Below are 16250 nucleotides of genomic sequence, written 5' to 3'. Positions count from 1 at the left end.
TTATATGAGAATAAATCAGCACAGGGTGGATTTCTAAAGCCTTTCACTCATCTTTTTCTAAATGCTAAAGATTTTACTCTGGAATCAACATTGTTTAAGAAGGTCATAGACAGCCCAGTTTCCTGTGCTCAATAGGGCATCTCGGTTGGTCCCCTTACATGATTTTAGATGCATTGTGCCCTGGAAAGTCTAGTAGCAAATAAGGCCTTCCCTTTATAACTGAGCATACTAATTAATGGGCCCAAGAGTGTATCTATATCCCACCATGCATGAGATGAGATGGTGTGGTGAACTCGTCTTCTGATGTTTTAAACACCTATCTTACCTTTTGCTTTTTATGCTATTGTGGCAATAGTTTTTGTTTCTTTTTTTGAGAAAGGTGTTGCCAGATTACCTGGAGTTATGGTGATACCACTGACTTTTGTGGATTTTTTTCTTTTGCTAATTACGGTGAGCACCTGTCAATGGAACGAGCTTGGTGGCTTGGTGTAGTACAATATGGCAAAGTAGATAATGTTTTACATTAGTTTGAGCAGTGGGCCAGCTGGGCCTCCACAAAAAGATGATGATCTGATGGGATTCTTGTGAGGCCGTGCACAGCTCTGAAAATACCAGCTTGAGGTACTTAGGAACTTGGGTCATGATCGCTCCCTCATTTTATTATAGATACTCAACAGGGTTCTTACTACCTTCAGGTGTTGAGCTTTGAATCACCTGCAACCTCGCTATGTCTCCTTGCTTATTGATCATGCCATTAATTGCGAGAGTCAGTAGGGAACAGCTATTATTGTATCATGCTGTTGCCGATCAAACTTAAATATTCAATGTTGAGTAGATAGGAGTGTGTAGAGAGCATCTCATATTTACATGTGCTAACTTACAATATACTAGATGATATTTTAGTTGGAGAAAAGCTGGAGATGACTGAAGCCTTATGTAGCAGGCCGGTGTGCAAATGAAATTCATAATAATAAGGGGCCAGTTATATGGCCATTCCAGTTTGCAAGTCGCAAATTGGGATGTTTTGCAACTCTCAATTTGTGACTCGCAAAATGGAATGTACAACAATGCCTCAGATACTGTTTGCGATTTCTAATGGGGGTCGCAAATGACCTTCCTCCTCAATATTCATCAGGCAGGTCATAATTTACGACCCATTGGGAATGGCTAGCACTCGCATTGATGGTGGGCTGCTGGGGTCAGCAGACCACCATGTCTTGGACTGCTTTTTAAATATAGAAGGTTTTTTTTTAAATGCAGCCCATTTTCATTAAGGGAAAATGATATGCTTTCAAAAGACAAAAATGAAACGTTTCTATTTCATTTTGTCAGAGTGGACCATGGTCCATGGGACCACTGCCTGCTCTAAAAAAATATTTTCACTGCCCAACACAAAAGGGAAGGGGTCCCCTGGAGGCCACTTCCCATTTGCAACAGCTAAAATGGGTTGTACACCTGGCCTAAGATCCAGTAAATATTCAAGATAATCAAGTCAGGTTTCCTTCAACAAGTCTTTTGTGAATAAGTTATCGGATACTTGCTCTAAATATGAGATTCTTTGTACCTTCCTAATTTTTTTCCGAGAAAATCTCTGTGACTCAGGCACCTTGTGCATAGGACACTTGTAATCCCACTACAATAAATGTAGGATTTGCAATACAGAACAAATATTTGTGATCTGAGAGCAATGTTTTTAGTAATTTGCTAGGATCCAGCATAAGAACCTATGCTGGGTCAGTTAGGTATTGCTTTCTAAGAAGCCTCCAGTTATTTATGACAAGTACATACTACTAAACACAGTTGTAATGCTGTCACTGTTTTTGGGCCTATGCTTTTGTGTAACAGTTATGAAAAGGATACAAAATTAATCACAAATTGAAAACTAAGACAGTTTGTGTTAAAAAAGCAATAATAAAAAAAAAACACATTTACATTTTCAATTTTAAAGAGCATTCTCTACAAAAATGAATTCGTTCACAGAAAACAAGCAATATATAATCTGAAGATTTAAATAAACTCTGTAAATCCATGCATTTGCATTCCAATGCATTGGAGGATTTGGGGGGATTCTGTTCTGTTGATTCACCATTAATTCATGATTGGGAACAACAAATGCAAAAGTAGATCATCCCTAATTATTGCATGAATGCTGAACAGCGTGTATGTTTGCGCTACTGTCTCTTTGCATTCTTGAGGATAGACCCAACTCAGTCCTCCCATTTCAATTTTGCAAGAGGATTTCTTCTATTGCTCTTCAAGTAAGCATCATCTATTGTTCATCAGCATCATCTGATTTCACTAATATATTTTATTTTGTGTTTTCAGGTTGGCTGCAAGATAGCTGTCACATTCTTTCTCTATTTCCTGACTACCAACTACTACTGGATTCTTGTGGAAGGCCTCTACCTCCACAGCCTTATCTTCATGGCCTTTTTCTCAGACAAAAAATATCTTTGGGGATTCACATTATTTGGCTGGGGTAAGATATTCCTGTTTTCAATTTATTCAACACTATTACTATTAAAAATGGTTTATGTTGCAAAACAAAAGAAGGTAATTACTGGACCTCATCCACTCATCAAAGCAGGTGATAGGTATACTAAATGAGTAGTAAATCTGGGTTAGGGATAAATTATGCCTACAAATTTCCCTTCATTGTGGCAGATAGCAAAAAAGTCTGAGTGAGCAGTTATTCCACCTACTTGGCTTCTTACTGACAGCAGTCCACCGGGCAAGCCGGGCAGAAACATCCCTGTCCAAATGGATGGGACACCATGGTGTGCTCCTTTCTCCCGAGGAGTGTAAGTTTCCAAACTTCCCGCAATGACACAGGATGTCCATGGGAGACCCACCTTTCAAGCCCTGTACCAATGCTCAGCACAGGACCAGCAAAATGCTGGTTTTACTCTGGGCAGTGTTTTCCTGTTCATGCCACCACTTCAATAGCAAGGGGTATCAGACATCAATGGTGGAAAGATGAAGACCTCATTTAGATGGTATTCTCATTCAAATTAGTTCCTTCAGTGAGGATTGAACCCTCAGAGGCTGGTGTGTCAAATTACCTTCATTCTTAGAAGAGCATTTTGCCAGGGACATCTGGCTTTTTTTTAAAGGGTTGGGCTACTAACCAACCCTAATCAGGACTACTACTCAACCCTATGCTACCTCCCAGAACATGATGAGGACTGCTACTGGTAAATGTAGTGTGTATACTCTAATATTACTACAACGAGTTTAGTTGCTGCAAATCCCCATGTGACGTGAATTTTCTCATTTGTGATTACATTTGTTTTATTGGAAGTCTGCTTATATACTTACAGAACATTGGGGAAGAGAGATTAATTTGTAGCACAATGTAGCATAGTAACAAAATATGCTGCACTGCATGGCACTATGAAGAAACGGCAGGGTATTGTTATACCGACAAACGTATGGTGGTGCTGCTCTCTTTCCTGGCTCTTTTTCAGGCTGCCTAGCCTCACACACACACACACACACACACCTTTACATTATGGGGCAAAAGGTGTGTGCCTCATAAGTAGCATAGTTGTTGTACTGCAAAATACTATGCTTAGTCATACTATAAAATATTTCCACCATTTTATTTATGCTGTACAATGCAGCACATGTTCAGTGTGTGAAATGTTAGATGAAATTGAGATATTTCTTCTTATTAGTGTCTTCCTCAAAGAGAGATAATTTTTTTGGCTCAACGTATTGTCTACCATTGTTAGTGGATAGTGCTTCTGGTCAAAACATTTGGGTGTACGTGTGGAAACACTCATGTACCATCCATGAAATGGCCCCTTAATGCAAAGCCATGCAGTGTTGCTCAAAGTGCTATTTGTGTTACTTTCAGGGCTTTTTTTCTGGGCAAGAAATTCATTGTGTTTTGAAAGTAAAGACTTTCCCAGCATTTTATGCTGGTTTGCATCACTTTTTGTGACTTTTAACACTGCTTTGTGGAGGAACAGTATGCCTCTTTTTTTACAACTTCAAATTGGTGTACTGAAAAGCACTGTTTCGCATTTAAAAGAACGTTTTTGTATAGCAATACTATTATGTGTAAAGCAATGCTTTTGTCTGCAACATGACACGTTTCTGTACATACAAAACTACTAATACATTACAGAGTGCAGGAAAATATGTCATTTGTAAGAAATGCGTTTAATGGCAAACAAGTTTATATGCAAAATACATGAGTTTTTGCAAAGAGTCAAGAATGTAAATAGAGTAATAAACGTGCTAATCACATCTAGAGAATAAACCACAATTAGGGCAGAGGAAGACAGTGACAACTATGCAGTTACAAAAGGTTGCATTGACAAAACATCAATTTGCACTTGGCACAGATGATTTTGTTCCAAATGCTGCATGCCTTCGCTACACACCAATTTGTAAAACCAGGACTTCCATGTCTGCAGATTCCACAAAATTTCCCAAAATCTGTAAACTTGCAAATATAACAAACAACCCTTCAATTCCATGAAACAAAGTGACTAAATAAAACTACTTGCACATAGTAAGGAAAAGAAAATGTAATTTTTTTAATATTACTATAAATTGTAGGGTTTTGCAGAGATTAAGACATTAAAAAGGGCTTTCTTGTTTGGGGAGTAATGGGTTGTATTATGGAATTCAATCATGCCAATCAGCTAAAACGTCAACATCTCCATGTAAACTCTCTGGTAGCAGACATACAGTGTGAAAAAATATACAACATAGTAGATCAAGACACAGACGTTTCTTATGTCATTTTCGAATAAGTTGCACAGAAGGGGTGTCTTGCAGCAGGCTGGGGACAGCTAAAGAAGCAGACTCTAGGTAGCATAACTCAAGGGCTGAACATTGCTTGGGAATCTGTAGGCATTAACCCAGAAAACCACTACGCACCATACTCGGAGGAAAATAAACTGGCTTTAGATGCATAAGACATTTACACATATGAAGGACACTCAACCAAGAATACCATTAAGACATTATAAAAATATCAAAAAAGGATCTTGTAAAACATTTCTTCTATTACTATACAATTTAATCTCCATGTATTAGTGCACATTAGGCAATGTAGCATATGTGGTAGATACATTCCTATTTCTTTTTAAATCCGGGCCTGAAAGTTAGGGCCTGGGGTCAGGTCACATCCATTCAGTGTTTCTGCTCCCTATCCGGTTTGCAAACTGACCTCATCTTACAATTAATCATTCACCATGAAAATGCCCATTCCCAGGAAGAATAAAAAACCTGCCTAATACATTTGCGACTTCTTGCAATTGACTTCAGATGAATGAATTGATGCTTGAAAAAGATAGCAAACATCCATCCCCACATTCATATTAATTGAATGCAGACTTTTTTAAAATAAAGAATCCGGACCCTTTAAAGGGCAGGACGAACTTCCAAAATGTATGTTGGCATTTAGTGAATGGCATTGCAGGAGCATGCATCAGTCATCAAGATCACTGCCTGAACACCCAATCCACACTCAATGCCCAATGCTTCTATTCACAAAGTGCTGTTCGTCATGGACAGGTTCCACTTTGTGATTACATTACCACGCTCTTTTAAGTCTCAGAACAAGTCAATGATTTGTAATTGTGATTGAAAACCATTGGTACATCACACTTGGACTTGCAAAGGAGTAAGACGATACACGTTACACACTCCTTTCAATTGTGAGCCGGAATATGCTGCTAAGGGTGTTTTGTGAGTCAGAAAATACATTTAGTGCATTACAACGCACAGTTTTGAGGTCACAAAGCCTGTGATTTTCAAGTGACATAACTATGCAAAAGCAAAGTAGGCAAATTTCACACACCCCTAAATGCAAAATGTAGGAAAACATCTTCCACAGTGGTAAATAACCAAAATATGACTTGACAGAGTAGAAATGAATAGCGCACCGCTGGAGAAAACTGACACCTTTACGTACCTGGGCGTAACAATGGGTAAGAGGATGAACTGGAACCCTCAGATAGATTTGCTAGCCCTCAGGCATAATCAACTAGCAGGGGCCCTCTTAAAAGAGTAGCGGTGGTCTTATACCAAACCGATAGGCCCAGCATTAGCTATATGTAACAGGAAAATCAATGCTTCCATAATGTATGGTGCAGAACTATGGTGCTTCGAAAATCTAGCACCCTTAGTTCTAGCCCAGAATAAGTGTTTGAGAACTTTGACTAGCCTTCCCCAATCATTGCCCCTTAAGCCTCTATTCTTAGATTTGGGTAGCATTTCCATTGAGGAGGCTGCGGGATTTAGACCATTGGCGTACTGGAGACAGCTATGTACAATCCCTGAGTTATTACCCTATGCCAAGCAGTTAAACATATCAGAGAAGCTGATATGTCGTCGAAAATGAGCTGGCTGAAAAAATAAATTAAGGTCAAGCTATTTGACATGGGACTCAGGCACCTGTGGGAGGACCCAGAAGGGAATCAGTTCCCATCCAAAAAAGATTTCAAAGCTCTATATAGGGTCATGGTCTGTCTTAACCATGTCACTGGTGGATGGCAACTCCCTAACAGGCCTCTCTTTAGGTCACAAGTATGAATACAGGTTGGAGTTTTATTGGGATGTCATTATGCGTCCTGGCGACAGGAAACTATATCACCAATTTAGAGTGGGCACCCTCTCTTAAAAACTTTTACGGGTACATGGGGAGATGGAGATAAAAAATGTCCCATTTGCACAACTCAGGAAGAGTCTATACTTCATGTCTTATTTGTGTGCACTGCATATAAGGGTCCCAGTAAAAAATGGCTAAAACCAACCTGTCTAAATATTGTTACATGATAATGCCAAATAGCATTGCAAATTTTAAAGACAGACACAAGAGAACCCGTGGTTATAGGTATGGCTAAATTCTTGAGCTGGACATGGGCCCTTAGAAGGAGTAGTTTGGTTGGCAACTTAGGCCCTATTTTGCTCTAATGAAATGAACATTATTATGCTTGTTGTTTCCCTTGGGGGGTATTGTGGGTATATTGTATATTGTATAAATAAAATAAATAATAATAATAAATAAAATAATTAAATAAATAAAATAAATATTGTCCGATGTTGTTCCCTTTTTGATATAACTAATGAATGTATATTTTTATTATTTTTAACTTATCAACTTTTATCAAGTCTTATTAATAGTTATATTTTATAAAGTCTGGCACACCTGTTTTATATAAATGTATTTTTATGTGTCTTTTATGGTTGAAGTATATATCGAATAAAGACTAATTGAATTGAATTGACTTGGCATTATGTCTCCCTACCCACCATAGCCAACAACCACCAGAGAATACACTGATCCACTAGAATAAGAGTTCAACTAGTATTCTTCATGATGCTTTGTCTGCAACTTACTGCTTTTGCATTGTTTAGATATTTAATCCAGTTGTGATTCTGAATGTTTTACATTTAGCCCAGTGGTGGGTCTGATTTCTTTACAAATGTATGTCTTTGAAGCTCAAAATTCAATTTTGTCTGTGATTGGATTCAAAATGCTGCAAGGAACATGCCATGTCCATAGCAGAAGAAACTTTGGCCTTATGGAACCTGCATTGTACACACTGTGTGTAATATTTGCACATGCACAGCGCATACAATGTGGATGCCTTAGGCGTCAATCGCAACTTTAACAACGGAGGACCTCTGCCTGCTGAAAGAACAAAAATACCAGAGGAATGACCACGATGGAATGTAATTCACAAATACAAATATTTTTCCCATTGTTAATAGTAATGAAAGTCCCACATATTAGATGCTGAGTTTTTTTTATTGAGAACTTTGTATATTAACAAGAATACACACAGAGACGTAGGAACAGAGCAATATTTGTCCCGTTAACTAGATAAAATTTAGGAAGAGACCACATAAGTTTGCAGATGTTTCACTTACATACGTATGCAAAAAGATATCTGCTTCACTGCGAAATGGGAGGCTTTTTTTTCACAATGTGGAACGAAAACATAGATATATACTCTGACTTATAAGTATTCATTACAACTCCTTATTTTGTGTTAATACATTTTAGTTGAGTTAACTAGTTTACAACCTCTGAGCACCTATGACATTTTCAAAAAAGCGCGTAGCATATTGTGACCTACTTACATAACTTGTATACATTATGAAAAAGGACGATTTTCAAAAAACTCCAGACCAAGCAAATAATTTATTCTGTCAATACAAAAATCTTTCTTATTTAATCTTGCAAGTTATATTGAACCAAATCTTGAATTAGGACAATGCACCAATGAAGTGATGAGCAGCCTCTTTGAAAATTACACAACTTTCAGGAACTATCTGAATTTTACTTATGTGGAATTACGCTTGAATAAAATATATGTTTGTGTCTCTGGTTGTAATCTATTTATTTGGACTAAGAACATAATAGAAACTTGCCTGAAAGTTATTGTTCTCTTCGAATACAATGATGCAAGTAGATGTTTGATATTTGTTGTAGAGGAGTGAAAATTAAAAAGTGAAAGTGAAAGTGAAAGCCATCTGTAACCAAACCTGTTCTGGTGGCTGCCATTCCTCCAATGAGTGAATTTAGCATCCTGTTTAGACCTGAAGTGGTGCCCTGCAAGAGAAGACTATAGCCTCTACTACAGGCTGTTAGACAATTGTAGTGCAAATACTGATCACTCAGCTGTAGTAGGCTTTGTGGAAAGACCACACTGTATCACAGGTCTCTTCAACAGCAGCTTCTTTTTTCCCATAAAAACCACAAATTACGACACAAGTCAGCAAAACTCTTTTAACCAGAAAAAGCTCTCAGATATTAGTCTCTTCTTACTGCAGAAGGAGCAGATGTTCCCCGAATAGAGGCAGTATTCACTGACTCCCTTTGGGGCGGACCGGGAGACGAGTAGAGCTTCTCAGAGAGGGGCATGACTATTTTCATCTTAAATAATGGACCATGGGAGGGTTTAACCACATCGCTGCTTGAGAGATTCCTCTGCTGTCCTGGACAGCAATAAAAACGGGTGTGGTCATGACGAGCTCAGCTCGTCATGAGCACAGGAGCACTGTACTGCATGACGAGCTGAGCTCATCATGAGCATGGAAGGGGTTAAGGTACAATGAAAGAAGAAGTGCTGCAAAAGCAATTTGTGTTTTAGTGGCAGTTCTGTCAGGTTTGGGGATAAGGAATTGTCCGGTCACTCTCTAATGCATAGGAGAAAATCGATCCTCACTTGCAACTCCTCTGAATATTCCTGGGCCTGGGAGAGCAGCAGATTGAATAAAGAAGAATTCTGCCTGACTGCACAGGAAAGAAGCCTGAAGGACTTCTGCCCCTTTGAAACTCTGGGTCTAGATTACAAAAGATAATTTGGATGGCTTTCTCTTGACTGCTGAAAGGACACCAAAAGGAAGCGAAGGCCTTGATGAAGAAGATTCAACTAGCCGGTTGTGACGGGATTGCAAAGGCCCATGGGAATAGAGAGACCTGGAGCCTACACTCCTGTCCTGGTGACCTGGGTTCTGTAGGAGTGACCCAGAGTGGCTTTCAACGCATTAAGGGGAATTGGGAATTCTGGCTGCACCAGAAATCAAGGGCACAGAGTCCGAGTCCGTGGCTCACCCTTGAAACCGTGACTGGAATCCCTCACCAGGCAAACAAGAAGACTGGATTTATTGAGTGTGCAAGCATGAAGTGAGTCAAAACAGAATACCAGTACATTTTTCTTACTTTCATTTCTGGTGCTATGGCCTCTAGAAGCCATTTTTGGCTAGATTTATTTTTTTCCCCAAATTGTTTCGGAAATGTTATTGTTATTCGCTTTTAGCTTCAACTTTGTTAAACACTGCTTGAACTTAACACATTTCTCTCTGGAATTGCCTGCAGTTTGTTCCACAGCCTCTTGGGATTATCCTGGGATTCGAATTGAACCGTGTTGAGATCTAACTAGATTGTGTTTAATATGTTGGTAGAAGTCCTCTTTTTCCAAATTAATAACTCAGTGTCTGCCACCAATTATTTACAGCAAAAGCATCAGACTCCTGTGAAAAAGCTTTGGCCCCATCACTTATTTTTCTTCAAATTAAGAGATGTATAGCCCTCTCACTTATGTTCACACTTCCTTACCGTATTTTTGATTACGCTATCAGTATGGTGGTTTTGTACAGCCACGGTCCGTGCAGGTAACAGTGGTGAGGCAGTGGGGTCGGGTAAAGGGCATTTCGAGGGACGATGAATAGGGAAAATTTATTATTTATTTAATTTTCCCTCTGCCTCGTCCCTCGAAATCCCCCCTTACTGGGCCCGCCGCCCCACTGCTGTTATCTGCACGGACCACAGCTGGTTTTATAAAAATATGAGCGCCAAAATAATCCCTCCCAGACTCCAGGTACATTGAGATGTCCTTCAACAAAACACTACTAATGAAGCTGCAACACATGCAGGAGGACAGCACACTTACTGTGCAGGAAACAGCAGACATTATGAGTTCAAGCGAGCATTTCATGAGAGGGCCCGCCCCTCAGAGTGCACGTGATTTGCGAGCATGTTATTGGTAATGGAAATGAGAGCATATGAAGGTGGTTTCATAAACCTCTGCTCGACAAGCTTAAGTTATTCTTCACAGCCCCTTGCTGCTATAATCTCCCCTGCTGTCCCATGAGTGCACCGTTGTTATTACTGAGGAGTGAGACCAAATACATTTTACCCACAACGCCTGCCATATTGGATTTTGTGTTGGCAGGTTCTTGGATAAATAAACGTTGTGAAAAGATATCCCATTTTGCTTTTGTCTATTGGTAGCTGAGCAGACATATCAACATAAGTTTTATTGAACATTTTGCAGCTCAGTGTGGTACTTTAACACAACACAACAGGTGGGAATTGAGTTTGGCTGGATGTGGGACATTTAACCGTTCCAAATTATTTTTATGTAGATATGTTTGTAGTTTTTCTTTTGAAGTTGTTATTTTTGTAATCTGCACTTTATTGTTGAGGTCTCTATTTAGACTCAGGGCAGCTGTTGGCGCCGAGCCTGCAGCAGTATTTCCTCTGTTGGTGGTGTATTTCAGAAAATGTTCACGAGTGGAGATATATAGGTGTTCGGGGCAAACAGCTGAGCGATCATAGTAGACTTCCCCAATTTTGTTGTAAAGATAATAAAAGCAAAGTTCAAATGTTTACAAAATATTCATGCAGCATTTCATTTATTAAATTATTAACTTTTATTTTGTTTGACTTAATTTCTAAGAAAACCTATAATCTGCACTAAATTGGCTGATTCCTAGACAGAGATGGTCATAAAAAAGGGCTTCATGAACGATTTAAGGATGAAGATGTTAAAATCGCTTTTTATTAAAAAGGCAAGGGTTGCCATCTCAAGAAAGGCAGTATTAGCAGCAGACAGCCTTTGCCAGGATAAGGGAAAAGATTCTCGCTCAAGGCCAAGAACTGAGCCACTTAGCAACTGTACCTGTAATAAAGTGGTTTGCCTCATCAGGGAAAGAGTGTTCAGGGGATTGTGTATGCGTTACTGTGTTGTAGTGCATTAGTCTTCTCTTCTACAGATCAAGGTTAATAGCTGCCTTGGCAGCTAGCACATTTGTTTTACCAAATACATTCCTAGAGAGTCTTACAGTAAATTAATCAAAAATCTGTTTCTTGCGATTTGCTGTGCCTACTAAACCAAGAACTTAGGGGCATATTATCAAGACAGGCAATAAAATTATCGCCCCTTTAGCGGCAGAAAATTGCTGCTAAAACGGCGATAATGGGCTTGATAATATGCTCTATGGAATTCCAATTGAAGCCCATGTTAGATGTCCTTCACAATAAACATGGGCTTCAATTGAAATTCCATAGAGCATATTATCAAGCCAATTATCACAGTTTTAGTGGCAGTTTTCTGCCGCTAAAGCAGTGAAAATGTTATCTCCTGTCTTGATAATTGCCCCCTGGTTTGGAAATGGGGCATGTTATCTGATTCCATATCAGTATATTGATAAAGGGAGTGCGAAGGTTTATAGCCTCACGGCCCTCAGCTCAGTTTTCTTTTCAAAACTGTGGAAAAAACTCATACTGTGCATCCCCTGTGTTTTTTAAACAAAGGTTTGAGGGGCCACTCAGGGCAATGTACGTCATTATAACTGGTGCACATCTCTCCACCATGTGCTCTGCTTCAATACTCTCCACCATCCCCCTCCATACTGAAAAGAAAATTCCAGTCGTCCCCTCAAAGTATTTCTTTGCCACACCATGATGCCGATATGTTCAATATAAGCAGCCCTCAATCTATCATCCCCTCCAACAAGGTATATTTAGTGGCACCCCTTTTCTGTTCTGATGTCACACCCCCTGACCTGACACACACTTACTTTGTGGTTGCTCTTTCCAGCACTAACCAGTGTGGCTTTTGTCCATCCTCTGCTTCATTATAATTTTGTCCCTCCAGGACCACCAAGCAGAAAAGGATGGATGGGCAGACCAAACAGTTCAGTTCAGTTCATTGTGTCTTTATTTCGATTAAAATAATCATAAAAGACAATACAAACAATATTAAGTTAAAATACATTGGATAAAAACACAAAACAGTACTAAACAATCATTAAGATATAACTAGACACAATAACCAATACAAAGAATTTATACCGTAGGACAGGAACTCAGAAGCATTAAAAACACAGTAAAAACCATACATTTTCAATGGTAAATATATTAGATAATTCACACCGTAGTAATTTCATTGGCGGAGCTACACTAAAAGGACGTAACGTCTATATGCTTATGACTAATCTTGAGATTCTCTTCGTTTTTTGGATCGAATAACCCATACCCAGGTCAGGAATTTTGCCATCGCAATAACTGTTGACTCATTGGTAGATGTCTTCGAAATCCTTAACATCTCCATGGCAGATCTAGTACCCAGGTGGGTTTCAACTATTTCGCCCGGGTAACTTATAGGCCGGGCATACAAAAAGGACATGGGGTATTGATTCCGTCTGGGCTAAGCATACAGGGCATTGATCTGACCAATCACTAACCTCACCAGTGTAATGCCGAAACTATAAATAACATGACAAGAAGCCCTACACATAGAACAACAAATCGACCTACTTTATCCGCAGCACATCGAGGAAACTGCTTGTGATCCAAAGTACAGCAAAACATGGTACTGAATATGATCAACCACTTATCATATATACATGCCTGTTTGTGAGATATTTGTTGTATCTATGCATACCCATCTGATCTAAGACTGCATGGTCCAATCCCCAAAGGTTTTTGAGCCCTTTGAGCATAAAAAAGAGCTCCTTTGAGAGTAAATTCCACACCTTAATTAAGAAAAAATCAGAACTGATACAGATTTTTGTTTGCAATGTATATATTTGAATGTATAGATAGCTCCAGTGACGTAGAATTGTTGGCTAGTCAGGTTGAGGCTGATGTGCAAGTCATGCATTTCAAGAACGGTCACTTCCAAAAGCAAGTGACCACTCATATTGATGCATGACGTTACGACGCGTACCGTCACAACGCTTGCTGTTACAACGCGTCTTTTACAACGCAAGTCGTGACACGACTTGCGTTGGGGGCGCGGATCGAGAATAGTATAATTTACTATTCTAACACCAGTTCCCGTGGACACTAGGGAAGGTGTTGGAATAGTAAATATACTATTCTTAATCCTGTAACGCCCTCCAGCGCAAGTCGTGGTTACGACTTGCGTTGTAAAGGACGCGTCGTAACAGCACTGCGTTGAAACATCCGCGGTGTAAAGGATGTGTCCCCACTCATATAGTTGTAAGCTTGTGAGTATTCACGTGCCTCTTGAAAGTGGATAGCCACCCTGGAAATGCATATAAATTTGTTTGTGACATGGTCAACTTTAAATGTGTTTACAAGTTTACAATGTGGACGAACACCCCAGTATTTAATGAAGCTGTAAGGGATGAGTTTCACCAGAGAGAAACACATTTTCTCCACTTAAAAAACGAGTTACCTGCACTAAAACAAATTAGCATCACATTTACACAGGTAGAGTTTTGCACCATGGGGCCGCATTAAATAAAGTGCCCCAGGACACAGATGCTTGTGTGGCCCCTTCTGTAATACTGATAGGTCTGCATTCACTCACTGTGCCCGCCTGCAAAGGGATCTCTAATCCGTCTGCAAAGTGCAGACAGGTTGTTGCCTGCACAGTTAAAAACGGAGCAGCTTTGAACCAGCCGCTCCATATTTCACGTGAATGGGATGTACCAGGACAGCACAAGTTTGTGGCTGTCCTCAGGGCAACATATTATCTGCAATAGGGCCCACTTTCCCTGTTCCCGCACAGCACACTTATGTCAAGGCAAACAAAAAAGTGCACTCTATGTGTAAAAAGAGCCCTAGTCTAATTTCTGTGGTTGCATATTTTACACATGAGAGTACTGCAGCAAATCTACAAATGTAACTGAATTGGAAATCTTTAAAACCTCAATTAGCTCCAAACCTACGAGCAATCATTTGAGAGCAGATTTACAACTATTACATTTCGTTTTTTGTGAATATGTATGAGTATCACAAAGTGAGGCTGACTTTACGAACTCCAATTGAAGTGCAAGTCTCAACACAAATTTAAGAGAGGCTCTTATTAAAGTAACTGAATGAATAAATGCATAAATTAATAAGCCCCATTCTTACTGGGACACATAGCGTGGTCACTGGATGAAAGGAAATATGCAGTGAAGCAGCCAAAAATGTATAAAGGATACAAAGAAACTGATAAAGTGATCATGGGGACTGGGGGTGACCCATCAGTTTGATTGCTCAGCCTGCGTAAAAGTTTATTCTGACAATGAGAAATTTATAAAAATTGACTGGTAACAAGTAGACTCAAATTTTACGATTGTTGATATTTCCCTATGTGCTTAAAATTCGAGCAAACATCTAATTCAAAACCAGGAAAACAATACACTAAAACCTGCACTGACACCCTCTAAAAACAAAAAGGCCAAGCCCTACCTCAAAAACCTCAATTCTGCTACCCTGTACAAAGGAGATCGGGTTCTATATTACAGTTGATGATGTCTGTTTGGAATTTGAAACCTTTTGTGACATCATTACTCAGATAATCCCTTTAATACGGCTTGCCTTGGATGATGAAATTTGCAGTGGCAAGACTCAAGACACTTGTTTTTGTTGCCTAACTAGCCCATCAGATCCAACATTATCTCAATCCACTGCACTTCCAAAAATAAAAAAGCACCATTATCTAGTGAAATTGGAACTTGGGGTCATAGACACAATTGTCCACGACATGCTACAAATCTAATTCAATTACTGAATAAAGCAACCATTTTTGATACTCAACACACAATTACTACAATTGAAAAGGCCGTGGTATATCACCCTCTTATAAAAGTAGACCAAAATATCCATAGCGCTTATTGAAAAGGTGGTTGCTCTCATATAAAAAATGTTGGCCAATAGAATTGGGAGGCTCTGGGTGTTCATTTCCTGAGCAGGTAATTTCAGACAAAATGTATAGGTTTTCTTTAAGAGTGTACTCATAGCCCAGAAACCATCCATTACAGACAGGCATTTTCAGCATATTATTGAGGTGGTGGGGCCCTCTGTCTAGTCAGGCTATTAAAGTGATGTTCTAGAGCTTGCTTTGTAAATGCATTATTTAGCAGCACTTAGCAAGCAAGCAAGCAATATTGTGCAAGATTGCTCTTGTTTTTTAGAAACAAGAGACTGGTTCAGTCTATAAATATCAAATAAGCTTCCTCATATAAATAGAGCTTATAATGAAAGCATGTGCAATTATATCTGACTGTTCTTGGGATAATTTAAAAAGAGAAGCAGTATTTTCCTTCACATTTCTTATTAACTTTTTTATCAGATTGATTCATAAAAGAACAATAAAAGTTGCATTTATCTAGGGGTTTGTGTACATTTATACGTATCCATCACTATAGAAAATGAACCGGCAATCCAGTAACCCACTCACTGAAAGAAGTGGTAGTGGATCACAAAAGAAGTATATATATTGTATGGCAGATCCCATAATGATATCTCAGCATATCTCTTCCCACTTTCATTTTCATCTTAACAGAACATGCTACCAATTCCTTCTCTAAAGAACCATACTTGTGAATATTGACTGAGCATAGATAGCATCTTCATCAAATTAGGTACTTAGAAAACGTAATGTTTCTCTTTTATTTCTAATGTTTCTGAGAGCTTGAGAGGGGTTCCTGGACTTTTCACCATGGAACATGGATAATTGCATACAATGCGTAGTGAC

At 39.1% G+C, this 16250-nt stretch overlaps 1 protein-coding gene across 2 annotated transcripts in view; it reads left to right on the top strand.

Moving 5' to 3' along the window:
• The window catches only part of PTH1R (parathyroid hormone 1 receptor), a 631389-nt gene that overhangs the window by 542813 nt on the left and 72326 nt on the right, over nt 1-16250 (top strand). For both annotated transcript variants that reach the window (XM_086941074.1, XM_086941073.1), the window contains one exon: nt 2326-2479. In XM_086941074.1, coding sequence (XP_086797200.1) covers nt 2326-2479 — 154 coding nt within the window. The remainder of the gene's footprint in view (nt 1-2325; nt 2480-16250) is intronic.

The sequence above is a fragment of the Lissotriton vulgaris genome, chromosome 10 (genome assembly GCF_964263255.1).
Source record: "Lissotriton vulgaris chromosome 10, aLisVul1.2, whole genome shotgun sequence".
Taxonomy (NCBI): Eukaryota; Metazoa; Chordata; class Amphibia; order Caudata; family Salamandridae; genus Lissotriton; species Lissotriton vulgaris.
This window is presented reverse-complemented; position numbering and strand designations above follow the sequence as displayed.